A 19230-nucleotide genomic window follows, 5' to 3' on the forward strand; every position below is an offset into this window, starting at 1 on the left:
GAAGTCAAACATGAACCCCCCGCCCACCTCCCTCCCCACAACATCTCTGTGGGTCATCCCCATGCACCAGCCCCAAGCATGCTGTATCCTGCGTCAGACATAGACTGGCGATTCAATTCTTACATGATAGTATACATGTTAGAATGCCATTCTCCCAAATCATCCCACGCATGTAAGAATTAAAGATTTTAAAATTAAAATAATAAAAAACAAACAAACAAAAAAATCACCCATTAAAAAAAAAAAAATAGAAGTCACCCCTCACGCCGCATCTCCCCAAGGATTTACCAGAAGACCAAAAGTAAAATAAAAATGAAGCTCTTATGAGGGGCAATTAAGTATTCATATTTGACATCTATTTGGGAACTTCTGAACAAAACATCTCAGCCACAGACATGTTCACATCAGGCCCACATGACTTTCAGCCTATAGCAAGTAAGATGCCACACTTTGCTGCATTAGCCCCTTTCCCAACTCTCTTTCCTCATGCTCCTTTCCTCAAACACATATATTGAGATTTTCGCCTGACTGTTAAAAAGGTTTTCTTTAAGGTTAATTTCAATAACCCTCACAGGATTCTGTCAAATATAATTGTGCAGTAAGAGAGCAGCCATCAAACCTGCCATGGAATCTCTGTGGCTAAATTACTCACCTGCAGATTGAAAGCCCTTAGAATAGAATCGATAATTTAAACATTATGAAAAAATGCACCATCAGGTCACAGACCAAATTAAAGAAACTTCATTCCAAAATAAAGACTATCTCAGGTAGCTCATAGTAAAACAATTTTAACAACTGTTAGGTCTTACTGTTGAAGTAAGCTATTAACCTACACTAAGTGTTTCAAATAATTTCAAAACAAAAACAAAACACAAAGCCAGAACTCACAATATTACTTCCCAAGCTCTAGAAAACTTTCTGCATGGGAAGAGGAAAAAAAAAAAAAATCATAGAAATGAAGTTTCACTATTTATAAATACTGTACATGGTTTAAAAGATCCCGGGTTTTCCAAAAGTCTCAGCTTCCACTTTGTGTGTAGCCTTATGACAGCTCTAAGCAATATTCAAACTTCCACTTTGTGTGTAGCCTTATGACAGCTCTAAGCAATATTCAAACAAGTATAGAGAAGATTTGGCATACCATTCCTACAAATACAAACGCATATCCCACAAATACAACCAGTCTTTAAGAAATTAAAAGTTTCTGAACTTTTCAACAGATTCTCCAACTATTCTGTCCTATGCAAATCACTTTCAAATTCTCAGGCAGGCCTCAGGAAGTAAAGGCACAACCAACTATATTTAATTAAATATTCGATCTAATTCCCTACAGTAAATCACAGGAAATAACTTAGTTCCAAAGCAGCCTCTCCTAAAGCAGTCAAGTTTGGGTTGATTTGCATTTTAGAATTGAATTTTTTTTCAAGCTAAAAGTCATAGTAAAATTTCTCCTTTTTATGAATCTTTAAAACACAGCGAGTCTTTCAGATCTGAGAGTGAAACTTGGTTTTCACAAGTAACTCATTTTTATGAAAACTCCAACCAGAAGACGAGTTATGAGTTAGAAAACACTTCAGGTTGTTTCTTTTCTTCTTAAAATACTCTTTTACTCAAAGTGAAAATGCACTTGCTGTAATCTGACTTACACCAACTGACTGATACACCTGAAACATTTCCTCACTTGAGAATGGCAGCCTGCTCCCTCCCAAAGCCCACGAGGTTCTACGAGCTGCAACTGCAGGGAGCTGCCACTGGGCCTCTAATTCTGGACCAATAATTCTTACTAACATTTAACAGATCTTCCAGCTTTAAGCAGTACTTTTAAATTATAATTGCATTTGGGGAAAAAAATTAAAACAAGAACCTAATATAAATGGCTGGGGGGGTTGATTTTAGCCTTAGAATCTTTTATTTTTAAAGCACTTAAAAAAAACTAAAAACATTTAAGTTATATTTCTAGTTTAAGAATGTCTTGACTTAAGGCCATATGAGAGGCGAAACTAAAAATAATTCCCAAACTTTGCCTTCCCCTATCTTCAAAGAAAGGCACTCCAACAAGCTGAAGTAGGCTGTATCCATTTCCAAGGACATGCAAAAACGGTGTTAAGTACATACCGTACTCCGAATGATTTAAAAAAAAAAAAAAAAGGTTTTTTTGAATGGGAAATGCTTTATAAGAGCTCAAGTAGAATTGATAAATGTCAAGTACTTAAATTCAAATATTAAAGTAAAACTGAATTTGGCAGGCATCCTCTAACTTAAAATAATATACACCGCGCATAAAGTACAGAGGCTCTACCTTTTAGAAGCACTTGGTAAAATTGCATGTAATTCCTAGTAATGAATGAGATTATCTGTGAGGCTTTTACTCCAAAACACACTTCGGAAGAAATAAGATCCTGGCTCCTTCTCCACGAGTTTCAATACGATGTGATTAACTTAACCTTTCCGACACACATTAACCACTGGGATGACACTGTATGTAAAACCACCTTGGTGTAACAAGTGCGCAGCAAAGAAAAATACTACGCAGTACAGTCCAGATGAGGAGTGAGGAAGGAGGCTACATCAACTACAGAACCTCCACATCCATCCTTTCGCCTGTGACACTGAGGAACTGCCAGATCCTGGAAGCCGCAGGGCGGACGGAAGGCCGGTCGGCCTCCCCTGAGCACCCCAGGGCCTTCTCCACCTCTCGGTAGGGATGAACCTGCCCCCTCCAGGGTCTCTCCTGGTGGGTATCAGTCTCTCTCTCTCCAGAAAGGCAAAAAGGGCCAGAGGCACTTCATCTACAGGGTCTCCGGCGATGCAGGAGGTTCCTCCGGTTCCCTAGATTCGAACCTCCACTGCAACTCTCCCAAAACACTGGTCTCAAAGCCCCCTGCCTTGCCTCTCGGATCTGCACCTCCGTGCTACGACGGAAAAGCAACAGAGGACACATGTTCCCAGCCCCGGGAATCCAGGGGAGCCTCTCTGTGCCTAATTAAAGGCCGTGAACCTAGGGCGAGGCCAAGTTTGCGGGGCACTTCCTGGCGCGGAGAAGCGCTGGCCTCGCCGCCCCGCGGCCCGGGCCCGGCGGCGCGCGCGGCCAGAACGCGCTGGCCCTTTAAAGGCGCAAGCTTCCTGCGCCCGCGGCCCCTCCCTCGCCGTCGCCAGCTCCCGCCCCCGCCGAGGGTCATACTTGAACTTTAGCTCGCCCCGCGCGGCCCGGCGCCGGCGCTTCGCCGGCGGTGGCCGCCCCTTCGCACGTGTCGGAGGCGCTACCTCTGGCTGGGTGCGCCCGGCCCCCGGCACTCGAGGCCACTTCGAAACGCAATCGAAACAAAACAAAATGCACGCTGGCCTCCCAAAACGGCGCGTTCGGCCCCACGGACCTCCTGGCTGGCGCCCTGCCTGTACCCTCCACCTGCAGCTCCGTTCTCGGGCGGCGGGGCTCCGAGGCCCCCATCGCCGCGCCCTCCTCCGCCCCGCGCGGCGGAAACGGCTCCGCGGGGCGTCCCGGGGCTTGGGGGTGGGGAACGAGCGCCGCGTGGGCGGCGCAGAGCCGCCCTCACCCTTGATGTCCTGGGGGGGCAATATGAGCAGCGGCTGGAGTCCGCGCGAGCCGAGGGGGTGCCGTTCCCAGTGAACCCCCCGCCCCACCCCTCTTTCACGGGCGAACTTTTCTGGCCGCTCGGAGGTCCACTTCTTGGCGTCCTTTTTCTCACCCGCTCTGGTCCCAGCGAGCCCCTTCCCTGTCCGGCTCCAACTTTCACTAGAGCGCGCGCACACACACTCATTCCTGCCCCCCGCCCCCCTCGACGGGTCCGGGGCAAGCCCACGACCCACCTCTGCCACTCTCGCCCTCACCCTGCACGCGCTACCCGCGTGCCTTGCACTTTCAAGCCAAGAGAACTTGTACCGGCGGGCCCCCGTCCCCCGTCCTCCTCTTCTGCCCCGCCGCGACCTCAGACGGAGGCCGGCTCCCCCGGACACCCACCCACCACTCCCGCTCCGGCCGTGCGCCCGGAGGCCGCTCACCTTCCAGCCCGCCGAGCTGTTGCTGTCGCCCTTATCCTTGAAATAGGGCACGCTCTTGACCATCCACTCGTAGATCTGCGACAGCGTGAGCCGCTTTTCGGCCGAGCTCTCGATGGCCTTGGTGATGAGGTCGGCGTAGGACAGGTTGCCCCACGCGTTGCGGCGGGACGAGCTGCTCTTGCGCGGCTGCCCCGCGAGCGGCCCGCCGGCGGCGGCGGCCGCGGCGGGAGGCACGGGCGGGTGCTGCGACAGCGGGCCGGGCGGCGGGGGCTGCGGCGGCGCCGAGTGCAGGCAGCCCGCCTCCGGGCCCTGGAAGTCGCCACACAGCCCCCCGGTGGCAGCAGCTGCGGCCGCCGCGGCAGCCGCCGCCACCGCCGCCGCCGCCGCCGCCGCGGCTGCCGCCACGGAGCCGGGCGCCTGTTGGAAGTCCCCGCTCTCCTCCAGCAGGCTCAGGCTGCTCATGAAGTCGGCATTGACAGCGGCCGCCGAGGCCGAGGGCAGGCCCGCGGCGCCGTCGGGGTTCGCCGCCGCGCCGCCCGACGGCGCCGGGCTGGAGGTGGCCGAGTTGGACTGGCTAAACTCCGGCCGGGGCAGCGGCCAGGTGCACGAGCGCGGCCGGGGCAGCGGCTCGAAGTCCGGGTCGATCTCCACCACCTGGGGCGCTTCGGCCATGGTGACCCCCCCACCCTTCCCCCAGCCGCGGGACTTGCCCAGAAGTGAGAAAAGCGCAGCACCGGGCAGGGGGGGGCGGCGCCGAGGGGAGAGAGGGCGCCGAGAGCCTGTCCGAGATCTGCGGGAAGGGGTGAGGTCGGTGCAGCGAGCGGACGGAAACCCGGAGGGAGGCGCGGCGGCGGCGGAGTGGAAGCGCGAGCCCAGAACTTAACTTCACGGCTCCGTCCGCATCTAGGCGCCTCCGGGTCCGCTGCACTGACGGGACGGCAGGCCAGAGTCGTCGGGGCCCCGACAGCGCTGGCGTCGCTCTCCGCGCCGAACGAAGGACGGACGGACGGACGCCGCGGGCCGCTTGCTCTCCCCGGGCGGGCGCGACCGCGGCGCTGCTGCCTGTTGAATGCGGCGGCAGCGGCGGCAGCAGCGACTACGCGGCCGCCCCGACTTACGGGATCTGCCGCCGCCCCCCGCCGGCGGCGGCGGCGGCGCGCGCGCCGGCCCGCCCCTGACGGACGGCCCCTGCGACCAATGAAAGTGCGGCGGCGGCGCCCGGGCCGCCAATGGGCGCCGGCCTGGGCGGGGCTCGGTTTTCCACGGGGAGGCGGCAGTGGGTTGGTTGGTGGGGGGTAGTAGGGTGTTTTTCTATTTGACATGCACACTCTCTCCCTCGCTCGCTCGCTCTCTGTTTTTTGGGGTTTTTTTTTTTTTTTTTTTTGGCTCTCTGTTATTATTTTCTGGTAATTCTCGAGTGTTTCTGTGAGTCTTTCGCCCTCTCAGTGTTTTGATTGCTAGGAGGCAAACCAACGTGGAGGCGGCGGCGACACTTTGTTTACTACTGAGGAGCCCAGCCGAGTACTCGGGAAGCCCGAGTGGAACGAGCCGCCCGCTTCGCCTCGACCTGCGCTCGGGAGCCCGAAGCTGGGCCGGGCGGGGGCCGGGGACAATCAGCGCTCAGGGGGCCGCCGGGTGGGTGGGTGCGTGGGCGGGCGGAGGAGGCCTCGTCGGAGTTCTGCTCACTCGACCCCTCTCGACTCCGCCCACGATTTCTCTGCAGAGAAACGTGGGCAAGTCGGTGGGTTTTGTTTTTGTTTGGTTTGGTTGGTTGTTTTTTTTTTTTTTTTCCTTTCCCTGCGATGTGTCGAGTTCTCCGGCCCCGGGCGCGGGCCGCACACACGCTTGTCCCCACCTCCGCGCGGGGCCCGGGCTCTGACTGCCGAGTCGGCCGGGAGGACCCAGCCGCCGCCGCAGCGCCGGGAACCCACCTTTCCGCACCCGCGAGCTGAGCCTCGGCGGTCGGTGTAGACTAGTGGGGGGGTTGGCGGTGGGGGGCGCCGTTGGCCAGACGAGCCGCCCGGAGCCGGGTTCACGGGGGCTCGGCCCCGGCCGAAGACGATTGCTCCTGCACACGCATCCTCAGAGCTGAAGGCAGCCTCAACCCTCGTGCCCTCCGTGGGAACCTGTTCCCCTGGGCAGGAACCTCAGACTGTCCACTGAGTCAGTCCGGGACGACGGGGAAGGCGGGGTCAGAGGAGAGCACTTAGGAAGAGCCTTGTCACTTTATTACTGACTTACACTAAATTCGATTGTTTGCTTGTCATTGCTTTGCTATTTAGAACGCAAGTGCTGAGACGTTGAGAGGTGAAAACCTAACAGGGGACAGAACCAAAGGCTTGAGGCGAAGCCCTGCCCCACTCCCAGGTGTTGCTTTAGGCTGCTTGTCCCGCGTGTCAATCACTGCCCCCTCCCATCCCACCCCACCTCGCTCCATCTGGGCTCTAGGTCCAGGCTGTCCTGCCAAGATCAGTGGGGGCCAAAGGAAGACAATGGCCCTTGTGTCTCAGGGAGCAGAAGAAATACTTGTCAAGTTTTGTTTTGCTCTTTTTAGAAAGAATATGGAAGGCATTTCCTTTCAGAGAGATGGGATCGCTGAAGATGTACGACTGACGGTAGAGTTTTAAAGATCTTTGTCCAAAATGACAGCTTCCAATCCACCACCACCCCAACCCCCGGCCAAAAAAAAAAAACTCTTTATGACAGTTCTTCAATTGAAAAAGTGGCATCTAAAGCAAAGGAGGCCTCGTTTAGAAAAGTTTGAAAAGACTTAGAGAAAGATTTGGTCCTCGTTGACATTCTCACCCGTCCAAACTCCAATTTCTTCATAATCCGATTATCACAACAGCTTCCCACTGATACTGGGGGTAGCTGGGGGTCGTGAGCGTGATGGATTGAAAATAGGGTTGGTTCCCACTCGCCTCCTGTGGTCTCAGCGTTTACTATCAGATTGAGACTGTTCCGGCCTCCTCAGCCAGCCGCTAGAGGACCTCAGTAACCCAGATGATGAGCCGAAAGGAAGGCGGTAGTGTACAACCGCTGCTACCCTCTACCTTTCCGACTACGCTTTATACAGGCAGCCCCCGTTCAGACGGCCGCACCCTACAGATAGGCGGTGGCCAAGTGGATCATGCCTGGCAAAGGAAGCCAACTGCAAATTTGGCCTTGCCTTCATTTCAATTCCGGTTTTTCAGGACCTCAGTTGGAGGAAGGTATTTGGTTAAAGGAGTTTTCTTACAGACTTTCTCCCCAGATCCTTGAAATCTGAGCTGTCATGCCCAATTGTTTCTTTAAATGACAGATTCGCTTTTCTTTGGTCTTTCTTGAGTACCTACAGCACCAGTGTCCCTGCCACATGGTTACAAAAAATTAAAAATATATATTTATAGCTCCCAACCATACCATTGTATGTATCAGTTTACTAGCCTTGCTGGAGGATGTTTTGCTTGTTTCTGCTCTTGGGGGATCACAAACTGTTCTGTAATCTCATAGAACTAAGAGATTTTGCATATGTGCAAGTACATCCACAGGAGGAATGTCCAGAAAGATCACTGGGGTCAGCAGTCAAGTGCATTTGTAATTCTGAAAGTGAAGTTGCTCAGTCGTGTCCAACTCTTTGCGACCCTGTAGACTGTAGCCTACCAGGCTCCTCTGTCCTTTTCCAGGCAATAGTACCGGAGTGGATTGCCATTTCCTTCTCCAGGAGATCTTCCCATACCAGGGACTGAAACTGGGTCTCCCGCATTGTAGACAGACTTTACCGTCTGAGCCACCAGGGAAGTCTGCTAAATTGCCCTCCATTATGGGTATATCACGGAGAAGGCAATGGCACCCCACTCCGGTACTCTTGCCTGGAAAATCCCATGGACGGAGGAGCCTGGTGGGCTACAGTCCATGGGGTCGCTAAGAGTCGGACACGACTGAGTGACTTCACTTTGACTTTTCACTTTCATGCTTTGGAGAAAGAAATGGCAACCCACTCCAGTGTTCTTGCCTGGAGAATCCCAGGGACGGGGGAGCCTGGTGGGCTGCCATCAATGGGGTCGCACAGAGTCGGACACGACTGAAGCGATTTAGTAGTAGTAGTATGGGTATATCAAGATGAACTTTATTTTCAGCTAGACCTAGAGGATGTTAAAGTTGGAAGAAAATCTGGAGATCATTCTAGAGGTGAGGCACCACACAATGAACTGAGACACAGTAAAGTGAACTGATTTGCTCAAGTTCACGTAAGTAACAGTGATGCTGTCAGGGTTAGAGCTTCAATTTCCTGCTTTCCCATCAATAATCTCAGTACACAGATCGAAAATTATAAATACCACATAATACCAATGTGGGCTTCCCTGATGGTTCAGACAGTAAAGAATCCGCCTGCAATGCGGGAGACCTGGGTTGGATCCCTAGGGTTGGAAGATCCCCTGGAGGAGGGCATGGCAACCTACTCCAGCATTCCTGCCTGGAGAGTCCCACGAACAGAGGAGCCTGGTGGGCTACAGTCCATGGAGTCGCAAAGAGTTGGACACGACTGAGCAACTGAGCACAGCTCAATCCCAAGGTATCGATAATCACAATAAAACTTTGTAGTGTATTTCTCAGTCAATCCCATAGATTTTAGTAATTTTACTTCGATGAAAGTAAAATTTACTGAGCTGGAAGTTTTGATTTAAAAGACTTTTTAAAAGGAGACACACAAAACATGATAGTAAGATAAAAAGATTACAAAAGGAATTTTGTGGGTTTTGGGTGGTTTTTTTTAGTCAAAACATGTAAATATTTTCTTTGCAGGATGGCGAAGGATTTAGGCTGCCGCTAGTTCTTCTTAAGAGAAAAAGGTTTATTTCCTCCTTCAGTTTTTTTTTTTTTTTTTTTATGGTAGCTGTTTGTTTTGAAGGCTTTTTCTAACGATTCTCACTTCTTAATAAGTAAGTGGGAATCATTATCATTGGTGCGTGTGGACAAACTGGGAAGAAAAACATTTCATGTCAGGTAAGGACAATTAAGATGAAAAGGAAGTTTATGCTCACAAAGTCCATCTCACAAACCATAGTGATATTCTTTCCCCTGCCGCTTTACATCGTCCTTGACAGGAAGACTGAGGGGATGGTTCCCTTTGATCAATTCCAAGGCAGAAATTTCTATATTTACCCCTCACCACCACCACATTGATCTCTGGTTTAAATTCTTACATGTCAAAATAGGTAATTTAAGTCCAATTTAATGAGCAAAAAGCTTGGATGCCTGTTCTTCTTAAGTGGATGGCACTTAACTTACTACTCCACCTTCTCTTCCCCAGAACTGCTCATTTTCGATATTCTGTCTGAATCATAGGATACATTGCTATCAACTGAAAACGCTTTCTTCCAATTGCCCATAGAAAATAATCACCTGAAACAACACAGCTTTGGCTTCTTAAACCCATGTCCTGAAACCTGGCCTATGGCAAATATCAGAAGCAGTCATTCATTTTTCTTGAGGACTAATTCTCTTTGGATTTTCTTATTCATTCAACAAATATTTATAGAGCACCCACTATGTACAGGCTGGGTGCCATGCATCTCTTTGCTATTAGGTGGCAAATTCCTTGAGGTCATAAAAGAGAGTGAGTGAAAGTCACTCAGTCATGTCTAACTCTTTTTGACCCCATGAACTGTAGCTCCTCTGTCTGTGGAATTCTCCAGGCTAAGAGTATTGGAGTGGGTTACCATTTCCTCCTCTGGGGGCTCTTCCTGACCCAGGGATCAAACCTGGAACCTGAGTCTTTGGTATTGCAGACAGATTCTTTACCACTGAGCCACTGGGGAAGCCCAGGTCATAAACAGCTTATGTTATTTTGCTATACATGATATTTGATGTCAGAATTAAAACCGTGTCACTCTTTAAAGAATCAGCAACGCATGTTGACACTATTTTTTGAAGGAATTAAAGTATTTCATAGATACAAGGAGTGCTGAGGCAGAAAAGAATTGAAGTATTATCATAGTCACCATTTTGAAGAAAAATAAAAAGATGAGGTAGAAAAACTGAATAAATGCACTTCTACATGTGTTGGGAGTATGAGCTCTGAGCACCAGCCTTGGAGTTGGGATGATCAAAAAATACAGGCTGCATCAGATTGTTTGTCTAATACAATCTGTAACTGGAGACAAGCACTGGGCAGATCATAAACCAGAGACCCAATATTTTCAGTCTCTTATGAAGATGTTTTTCTTCTTCAATAAACTCTGTTCCTTTGCTTTAATTGTTAGTGAGAGGCTAGTTGTGGGTCCCTACAACAATACTAAAAATGTGTTTGGAAATAATCTAAATGACCAACAATAGAGAATGATTAAAGAATGACATATCTGTTCAGTTCGGTTCAGTCAGTCACTCAGTCGTGTCCCCATGAATCGCAGCACGCCAGGCCTCCCTGTCCAGCACCAACTCCCGGAGTTCACTCAGACTCACGTCCATCCAGTCGGTGATGCCATCCAGCCATCTCATCCTCTGTCGTCCCCTTCTCCTTCTGCCCCCAATCCCTCCCATCATCAGAGTTTTTTCCAATGAGTCAACTCTTTGCATGAGGTGGCCAAAGTATTGGAGTTTCAGCTTCAGCATCAGTCCTTCCAATGAACACCCAGGACTGATCTCCTTTAGAATGGACTGGTTGGATCTCCTTGCAGTCCAAGGGACTCTCAAGAGTCTTCTCCAACAACACAGTTCAAAAGCATCAATTCTTCGGTGCTCAGTCTTCTTCACAGTCCAACTCTCACATCCATACACGACCACCGGAAAGACCATAGCCTTGACTAGATGGACCTTTGTTGGCAAAGTAATGTCTCTGCTTTTGAATATGCTATCTAGGTTGGTCATAACTTTTCTTCCAAGGAGTAAGCGTCTTTTAATTTCATGGCTACAGTCACCATCTGCAGTGATTTTGGAGCCCAAAAAATAAAGTCTGACACTGTTTCCACTGTTTCCCCATCTATTTGCCATGAAGTGATGAGACCAGATGCCATGATCTTCGTTTTCTGAATATTGAGCTTTAAGCCAACTTTTTCACTCTTCTCTTTCACTTTCATTAAGAGGCTCTTTAGTTCCTCTTCACTGTTAGGTAGAATCATATATAGTCATTTAAAATAAAGTGGACCAGGCATTCACAATGGCATTGTGACAATACTGGTAATAAGATATTTAAGAGGTTAGAGGTATCACTATTGGCTAAAAATGTTAGCAATGGTTGTATCTGGGTGATGGATTTATAGGTGATCATTTCTGGGCCCACAGAAACCCCTCATTTTATAAGTAAGAAAGCAGACACTGAGAAGTTAAGTAATAGACCCCAAGGCACTGGGGTCAGAATTCAGGCCTCATACTCTTGTCTGGAAAATCCCATGGACGGAGGAGCCTGGTAGGCTGCAGTCCATGGGATCACTAAGAGTTGGACATGACTGAGCTTCTTCACTTTGAATTGTCACTTTCATGCATTGGAGAAGGAAATGGCAACCCACTCCAGTATTCTTGCCTAGAGAATCCCAGGGACGGGGGAGCCTGGTGGGCTGCCGTCTATGGGGTTGCACAGAGTCGGACATGACTGAAGCGACTTAGCAGCAGCAGCAGCAGCATTGAGGCCAAAAGTCTTTGTATCACATTGCTTTTCACTTTAACTTTCTAACTGGAGGTTTTCAGATCACTAATGAAATTCAGCCTATTCTAAACACTAGGTCTTAACTATCCTCAAAACAATAAAATTACTCTCCCAAACTCCCAACATTACATTTAAATCTTTTCTAATGTTAAGGACTGCAAGTTGCCCTAGAAACGAATGGGCGGCACATGCAATCCCAAATTCTCTGAATGTCATGAATCTGAATTTTGCATGCATGCTTGCAACACAATGTGTTTTTACTATTTTATTTCTGTTTCATGTCATATTAAAGCTCTTAGCATGCATCCGAAAAGGGGGGGACATGTATATTAAATAAGAAAAAGCCGCCATGTAGATCACAGATGGTACTACATTTTTGGCAGAAAAGAAGTTTAACCAGGCGTCCTGCTTATTTACTTGGAAAACTAATATGTATGAATGTTCATGTTAAGCAGTAAGAATTAATCACCGTTTTACAATAATCCATTTTTTCCAATCAAATTGCCCTATTTCCACAACATAACAGTAGGGAAAGGGAGTCAAGTGTGATTGTAAACAAAACCCTAAAAAGAAAGTCCGCAACAGTAATAAAGGAATGAAGCAAGAAGAAACAGCTAGCATTGTATAGTAACTACGTTAGTTACGTCATTTGCTGATAAAAATCAATAACAAGAGGTGATGACTGTGTAGTGGGAGCACATGTGTTTTTAATATGATATGGATAGTCACCGTCTACGTCAGTTATGCTGTAGAAACAGGAGGTAAGAGTTTATCAAATTTCAGATTTGGCTGACTCACAGGGCCCACCCATATGTGAAGTCTGCGATGCCAGAGAGTAAACATAGATGAAGAATGAGTATTTCTCTGGAATATCAGGTTTCTATTTTGTGGTAAATACAGCCTTTAAGACACACAGAGATACTCTACATTCTAAGGTTTAACATTTAAAAATGGAACTTCCAATTAGTTGATCACTGATATCACGCTGGAAGGAAAAACTGATTTGTCTCCTGTGATGCTGTATGTACGTTAAATAATTTTGTGTTTGAGCAACAAACTGAAAACAGAACGTTTGACAACTACGTGGCACGCTTGCACTCCAGAAGATTCCAACCTGGAAAAATTCTTTCCACAACCCAAAACTAGGCTGGGTGAGATCCCACCCTCCTGTTTTTCAGATTTACATATCATCTGAGGTAAGATGATATGTATATTGGTAAATATAAATATATATCTCTCACTTCAAAATGTTTTCATTTCTAAGTCATAAATCATTCTTCACCCAGAATCAGAATATACACATTTTCTTTCTCTCCCAGGGTTAATAAAAACTACTATTTTCAACAGTAATTATGGATGAAGTGTTATATAGCTATTATCAGTCCTCGAACCAATAATGTAGAAATTATTGGGAATTATATTTTACAGAAATTGAAACTGAGGTACAGAGAGCTAAGAAACTTACTGAAGGTAAGTTTACTTACTTTAGAAGCTTATTTAATTGTTATCAGACTTGAACCAACTACTATCAAAATCCAGAGCTCGTCACCTGTTTCCACACTTTTTGCCTTTGTAAACTGTTGGGGTTTTCTAGAGGCCTAGAAATTAACCAGAGGTTAATTTGGTGATTCAGTTTTTTCTTTCCAGAAAATTGACATTTAAACATGTTAGGGGATGGAGGGATCTTTGTCAGCTATCAACTCTGCCTGAAACCAGTTTAGTTTATGTTAATGAAAGGAGTCTAGAGATAGACTATAAATAACAATAATAATGCTGATGTTTGCATTTGTATAACACAAATTATGTGGGGGATTCCAAGCCATTAGCACTTGCTTATTTGAACAGACAGCCGCAGACCATCTTCAGTAAGAGCAACCTGCCCTTCCGGAATGGTTGGCTCATCTGAAACTCTTTCCAAAGCTCTCCTAAACCTGAATAGACATCAAACCAAATTCAACAGCTCACTTGAGCTCTGTCCCCGACAAAGAAAGTGGTTACAACTGGATTTTGATCAAAAAGTCATTCCACATATTGAAGCAGGAGGTAGATGAGCCCCTCACAGAGTAAAGCAATTGGAGATGCCTTTTCTGGTGAATCAAAATTCCAAGATGAGAAGAGCAGGACAATTAGGGGAGGAGGAAGGGCCCTGCCCAGACCACACATTTCTTATTCTTGAGGTCAGGAGACCTCCCTAACCACACATGTGCAGAAAGATTCCTGGGAGGTCAAAGGGAATGCTAACTAATGCCAGGCTACCCACAGGCCTCTTCGGTAAAATCCATCTTGGCTAAGAGATGTGTGTGCGCAGCTGGGAGGATCCTGATGTATGCCAAATACAGAATGTGTACCAAGCAAATCAAAATGACCGGACAAAGGAAACCCGGAAGAAATATCCCATAAAACTCATTCAGACTGCCACGGGGGCACAACTCAGCAACACTCTCCCCCTGAGTCCGCCTGTATGTCTATCCACACATACTGTACTTTTTTCCTGTTAATAGATACTTGTCTTGTTACTTTCCGTCTCTGGAAATTCTTTTCCGCAAAGCTGAAGGGCCACGGCCCTTGTCACCGACCCCTGGTCTAGTGGCTAGGATGTGTGCTTTCTCGACCCAGCCCGGTCTCTGGCTGGGAACCCAAGCCCCGCTCCAAGTCGTCGCGGGCCCGAAGCCACTCGAGATCAGGAAGAGCTTCAGAAGCTTGGACTTAGCTTAGAACAAGTGAGCATGTATTCTGCAGTTCAAATAGAGGACCTTATTCCCATACTATTTAATCCAGCTCTGTTTGCTGAACGCACTGGGGACTGATCAGAGCCATAACATTCACTTGCACGAGATAGTCGACAAAATTAAGAGCAAAAAACAAAACACTTGTGTTCCTCTCGACCTCAAAGTGAATTAGAAAGTGCCCTCTTCTCTCCGCCATCAAGTGAGCATAAAGTATCAGGAATATTTGTAAAGGACCTGTAGAAAAACTTACTTTGGAAGTGGGATGGGATCCTATCTTAATGCCCCCAGTTTTCGTTAAGAAAGCACGAATGGAACACCCTTCGGCTGAGAGTTCAGGAGGCTGTCTCCTGTCTTCACAGAGAAGTATCTGCCACCTCCTCAACCCACAGATTGCAGCCTGGCATTAGTCAGAAGAGCTTATCTGTGGCTACCTTCCCTTCAGCCAATTTAAATTACCAATGAATCACAGAAGGAAAACCACCCCTCCGTGCTCTCCCATTTCCAGGAGATATCCTAGTTTTAATTAGCTGATGCATCCAGTTGTGAGAGTCAGAAGATGTTGAAGATTAATGCAACTTTTATATGAGTATTGAGTAAAGTCAGTATGATCATCCACATATATAATCTCTTTTCCTGAAGAGCTGTATATTTGATGATTTGCTTTTCATGGTAGGCACAGACCCTCAAGCCCTGGAGAAGTAGGGTGGAGAAAGGAGTAGGATGCCTCTACCTGGATAAGGGAACAAATCACCTGTGTGCCTTGCTCATCTCTGCGGAGGCTAGTATGAGTAGAAAGCTGTGGACAGAGAAAGAGAAATATCATATGTCATCCCTTATATGCAGAATCTAAGAGGAAAGGATACAAATTAACTTTTTAGCAAAACAGAAATAGAAGAAACGGCAACCTACTCCAGTATTCTTGCCTGGGAAATCCCATGGACAGAGACTGGCTGGCTACCAATCCATGGGACCTCAAAGAGTCAGATACAGCTTAGTGACAAAACGACAACAACAACATTAAGAATCTAAGAAGAAATGATACAAATGAATTTATTTACAAAACAGAAACAGACTCATAAACTTAGAGAAAAACACTTATGATTGCCAGCAGGGAAGAATAAGGGGGAAAGGGTAGTTAGAGAGTTTGGGATTACAGGTACACACTGCTATATTTAAAGTGGACTTACTGTATAGCGCATGGAGCTGTGCTCAATGTTGTGTGGCAGCCTGGATGGGAAGGGAGTTTGGGAGAGAATGAATATATGTGTATGTATGGCTGAGTTCCTCAGTTGCTCACCTGAAATTATCACAGCATTGTTAATTGGCTATGTGCTGAGTCAATCAGTCATGTCCGACTCTTTGGGACCCCACAGTCTAGAGCCCACCAGGCTCCTCTGGCCATGGGGATTCTCCAGGCAAGAATACTGGAATAGGTTCCCACGCCCTCCTCCAGGGGATCTTCCCAACCCAGGAACTGAACCCAGGTCTCCCACATTGCAGGCGAATTCTTTACCTTCTGAGCCACCAGGTATAATCGGCTATGTCCCAATACAAATAAAAAGTTACAAATATAAAAAGATTTGTTAAAAATGTAAAAAGAAATTTTTTCTTAAAGCTGTGGAAACACAGTGACTCTCATAGACCACGGTAACTGTTTTAGCAAATATGCGGTGCTGTTGGTCCTACCCTGCAAAATATGATAAAATGAAATCACCAATGGACGGTCCAAGAAAAGCAGCAAAGCACAATCAGCTAAAGTTCTTTTACTAAGCAGTGTTCAATTTATTCTGCATTTTGAATTTTTATCTTGGTATTACTTGCCACCTACATACCTCAAAGAGGTATTGTAAGGATTAAAATAACATCTTAAAGTGCTTTGAAACAGGGATGAAATGTTTGTTTTTTGACATCGGTACAACCTCGTGGGTAGGTTTTTGTTACTGGACAAATGACTTCGGCTTAGGTAAACACATGATTTCTAAATCACCGATATTTGTTCTAAATCCTGCTATGGCTCCTTCATGTTTCAAGTGTTACGTGCATTGGTTGCCCAAATCCAACTGATTCTTTGTAAATTAAGAGATAGTATGTATAACATCCATGGAATGTCGTAGCAAGAATTTAGGGAAAGCCTCAAATCTCAAGGGTTCATTACTTCTCCATTCCCTGCAGCTGAGTATTAAAAGGAAAAATTCATGGAAATGACTTGAGAATTCTGAACCTTTGATGTACCTTTTGATATAGCCTGATATACCAAAACATTGCTATAAAGGCTTTAAAAATCCTCTTACATTATTCTTGATAGTCTCAGCAGGCAATTAAAAAGCGGTTAAAAATAAAGTTAGCTGACTCATTTTGGTAGTTTAGCTGATGACGATACTGACAGCTTCATTTAACAGATAATGTTATCACAGAAAGCAGCACAGCTTCAACAATAGAGCAAATTTTTCTAAAACAATTGCAACAGAGAATTGATACAATGTATTCCTAGTTTTCTGCAGTTCTTTTTGGGAGCGAAATTCTTAAAAACTAAACCCACTCAAACACCACAATGTGTTTTATAAGAGTTAGATGTTGTCTCTAAGAAGCATAAAAGCTGGAGATGAGTGACTTTCTCATGGAAACGAAACAGTCCTAAAAAATTAGCTCTCTTTCAAACAAAGAAAAACATACAGAACAATAACAGCAAAAAGCATTCTACTTAAAGGGAATTGGAATAAAATGGCTTTTGAATAAAGAATCTTTTTTCCTAGATGTGATTTTTTTTTAAAAAAAAGACTATTAAAACACTAATTTAGGAAAAGGGCAGTAGCTTAATTTTAATGTTCAGTTTTAAAATTAAAAAGAATTCACGTCTGTTCAAGTAGACAAATTATTTCAGACAAATTATTTCTAACAAGAAACACCACCTGTATTATCAGATTCTGCAGTTATTCCTAGATTAGTTATTCTTGGCAACGGTACTGTAAAACTATGTCTCAGCCTCTGGTTTGTGTGCGCACACACACACACCCACAGGAGCACACGTTCACAATCCTATGTATACACACCAGAATTCTATTAAAAGATTGCAAATGCCACCTTATTTTCACAGCCCAATTAAAACATACAACAAATTTATTCACCAATAAACAAAAATTGACGAGAACCATGGAAACCTCTTAAATTGGAAATCGGGAGGACCTGCCTGAAATTAAGAAACAAAAGAAGCGGCTAAAATTACACAGTGAAGGTGAGAATTTGTAATGTAAACGTTACCCCTGAACACTTTAGAGGTGTGAAAGTTTTTTATTAGCAACCTTGCTGATAAATTCTTGAACCGGTCATAACAGAAAAATTACTTTTAAATGGGTCGTGATGAAAAAATTATTTGGTGGTCATAACGGGGCTTCCCAGATGGCATAATGGTAAAGAATCTGGCTGCCGACGCAGGAGACACGAGAGACATGGGTTCGATCCCTGAGTCAGGAAGACACCCTGAAGTAGAAAATGGCAACCCACTCCAGTATTCTCGCCTGGAGAATTCCACGGACAGAGGAGCCTAGTGGCTACAATCCATGGGGTCACAAAGAGTCAGATATGACTGAGCAACTGAGCGCACACATACACACACGCTCACAGAGCCCTAGAAAACTAACCCACTGACTAAAGGATCAGTTACGTTTTTCTAAAAGTTAGTATAGACTTTTAACTTTCCACTGGGGAACTAAAGGGCCTTAACCCCAAAATGCAGTTAAACAAATAAATCCCTAACTTGAGAGTGAAGTCTCAACCAAATCCATGGCTTATGAACAAGCAGCAGGGTCAGCATTAGAGGAAAACACATACTAGAACTTACTCTGTTCCAAGCCCTGGAACATATAAACTTATTTCACCTCCACAAACCCTGTGGGGGAGATACTCTTTGACAGGAGGGGGAACAGGGACCAGGGAGGTTGAGAAACTTGTACAAAGTCACCTAGCTAACAAGGACACCTACCCAAGCAGTTGCTCTGAACCAGTAATTCATGTGGTTTCTTTAGTGTGTATATCTAATACCTGTTGCCACTCTGTCACAAGCCCAATACCCGGCAAGGAAAAGTGATAGAAGTTTAAAGCAACTACATTCAAATTCAAACACCACTTTGAAGAAGTGATGCTTTTCAACTGTGGTGCTGGAGAAGACTCTTCGGAGTCCCTTAGACAGCAAGGAGATCAAACCAGTCAATCCTAAAGGAAATCAGCTCTATTCGCTGGATGGACTGATGTTGAAGGTGAAGTTCCAAAACTTTGCCCACCTGATGCAAAGAACTGACTCGTTGGAAAAGACTCTGATGCTGGGAAAGATTGAAGGCAGGAGGAGAAGGGGGCGACAGAGGATGAGATGGTTGGATGGTATCACCGACTGGATGGATGTGAGTTTGAGGAAGCTCTGGGAGATGATGAAGGACAGGGAAGCCTGGCGTGCTGCAGTCCATGTCACAAAGAGTCAGGAATGACTGAGCGACTCAATAGCAACTCCTTACTCCTCCAGGAAGTTTCCTTATCTGAGTAATGGGAATGGAAACACTTACTTCTGTGGGGCTCCACTGAGGCAATTATATAAAAGTACCTGCAGGTGGGATGAGCCCCAGGGATTGCAGATGTACTTACAAGGTCTGAGATTCCTTTTAAAGATATTCAGAGGGGCTGTCTGTTGAGCGGAAGTCCAGCATCCAGCATGGTTTTAGTTCCGCCAAAGACTTAAATCCCCTTCCCGTTAGTCTCGTATCTGTAGTGCAGGAGGGCTCAACCGTGCCCACCCACACAAGTCCATCACTCCTTGCTTTCAGTAAACTGTCCAGTGGACAAGCAAGAAAAAGAGGGAAAAAGAGGTCC

General features: G+C 46.3%; 1 protein-coding gene across 1 annotated transcript in view; it reads right to left on the minus strand.

Moving 5' to 3' along the window:
* The window catches only part of FOXO1 (forkhead box O1), a 93628-nt gene extending 88495 nt beyond the window's left edge, over positions 1-5133 (minus strand). The window contains exon 1 of the mRNA XM_018056686.1: positions 4021-5133. Coding sequence (XP_017912175.1) covers positions 4021-4692 — 672 coding nt within the window. The 5' untranslated portion in view covers positions 4693-5133. The remainder of the gene's footprint in view (positions 1-4020) is intronic.

This window comes from Capra hircus, chromosome 12 (assembly GCF_001704415.2).
Source record: "Capra hircus breed San Clemente chromosome 12, ASM170441v1, whole genome shotgun sequence".
In the NCBI taxonomy this organism is placed as follows: domain Eukaryota; kingdom Metazoa; phylum Chordata; class Mammalia; order Artiodactyla; family Bovidae; genus Capra; species Capra hircus.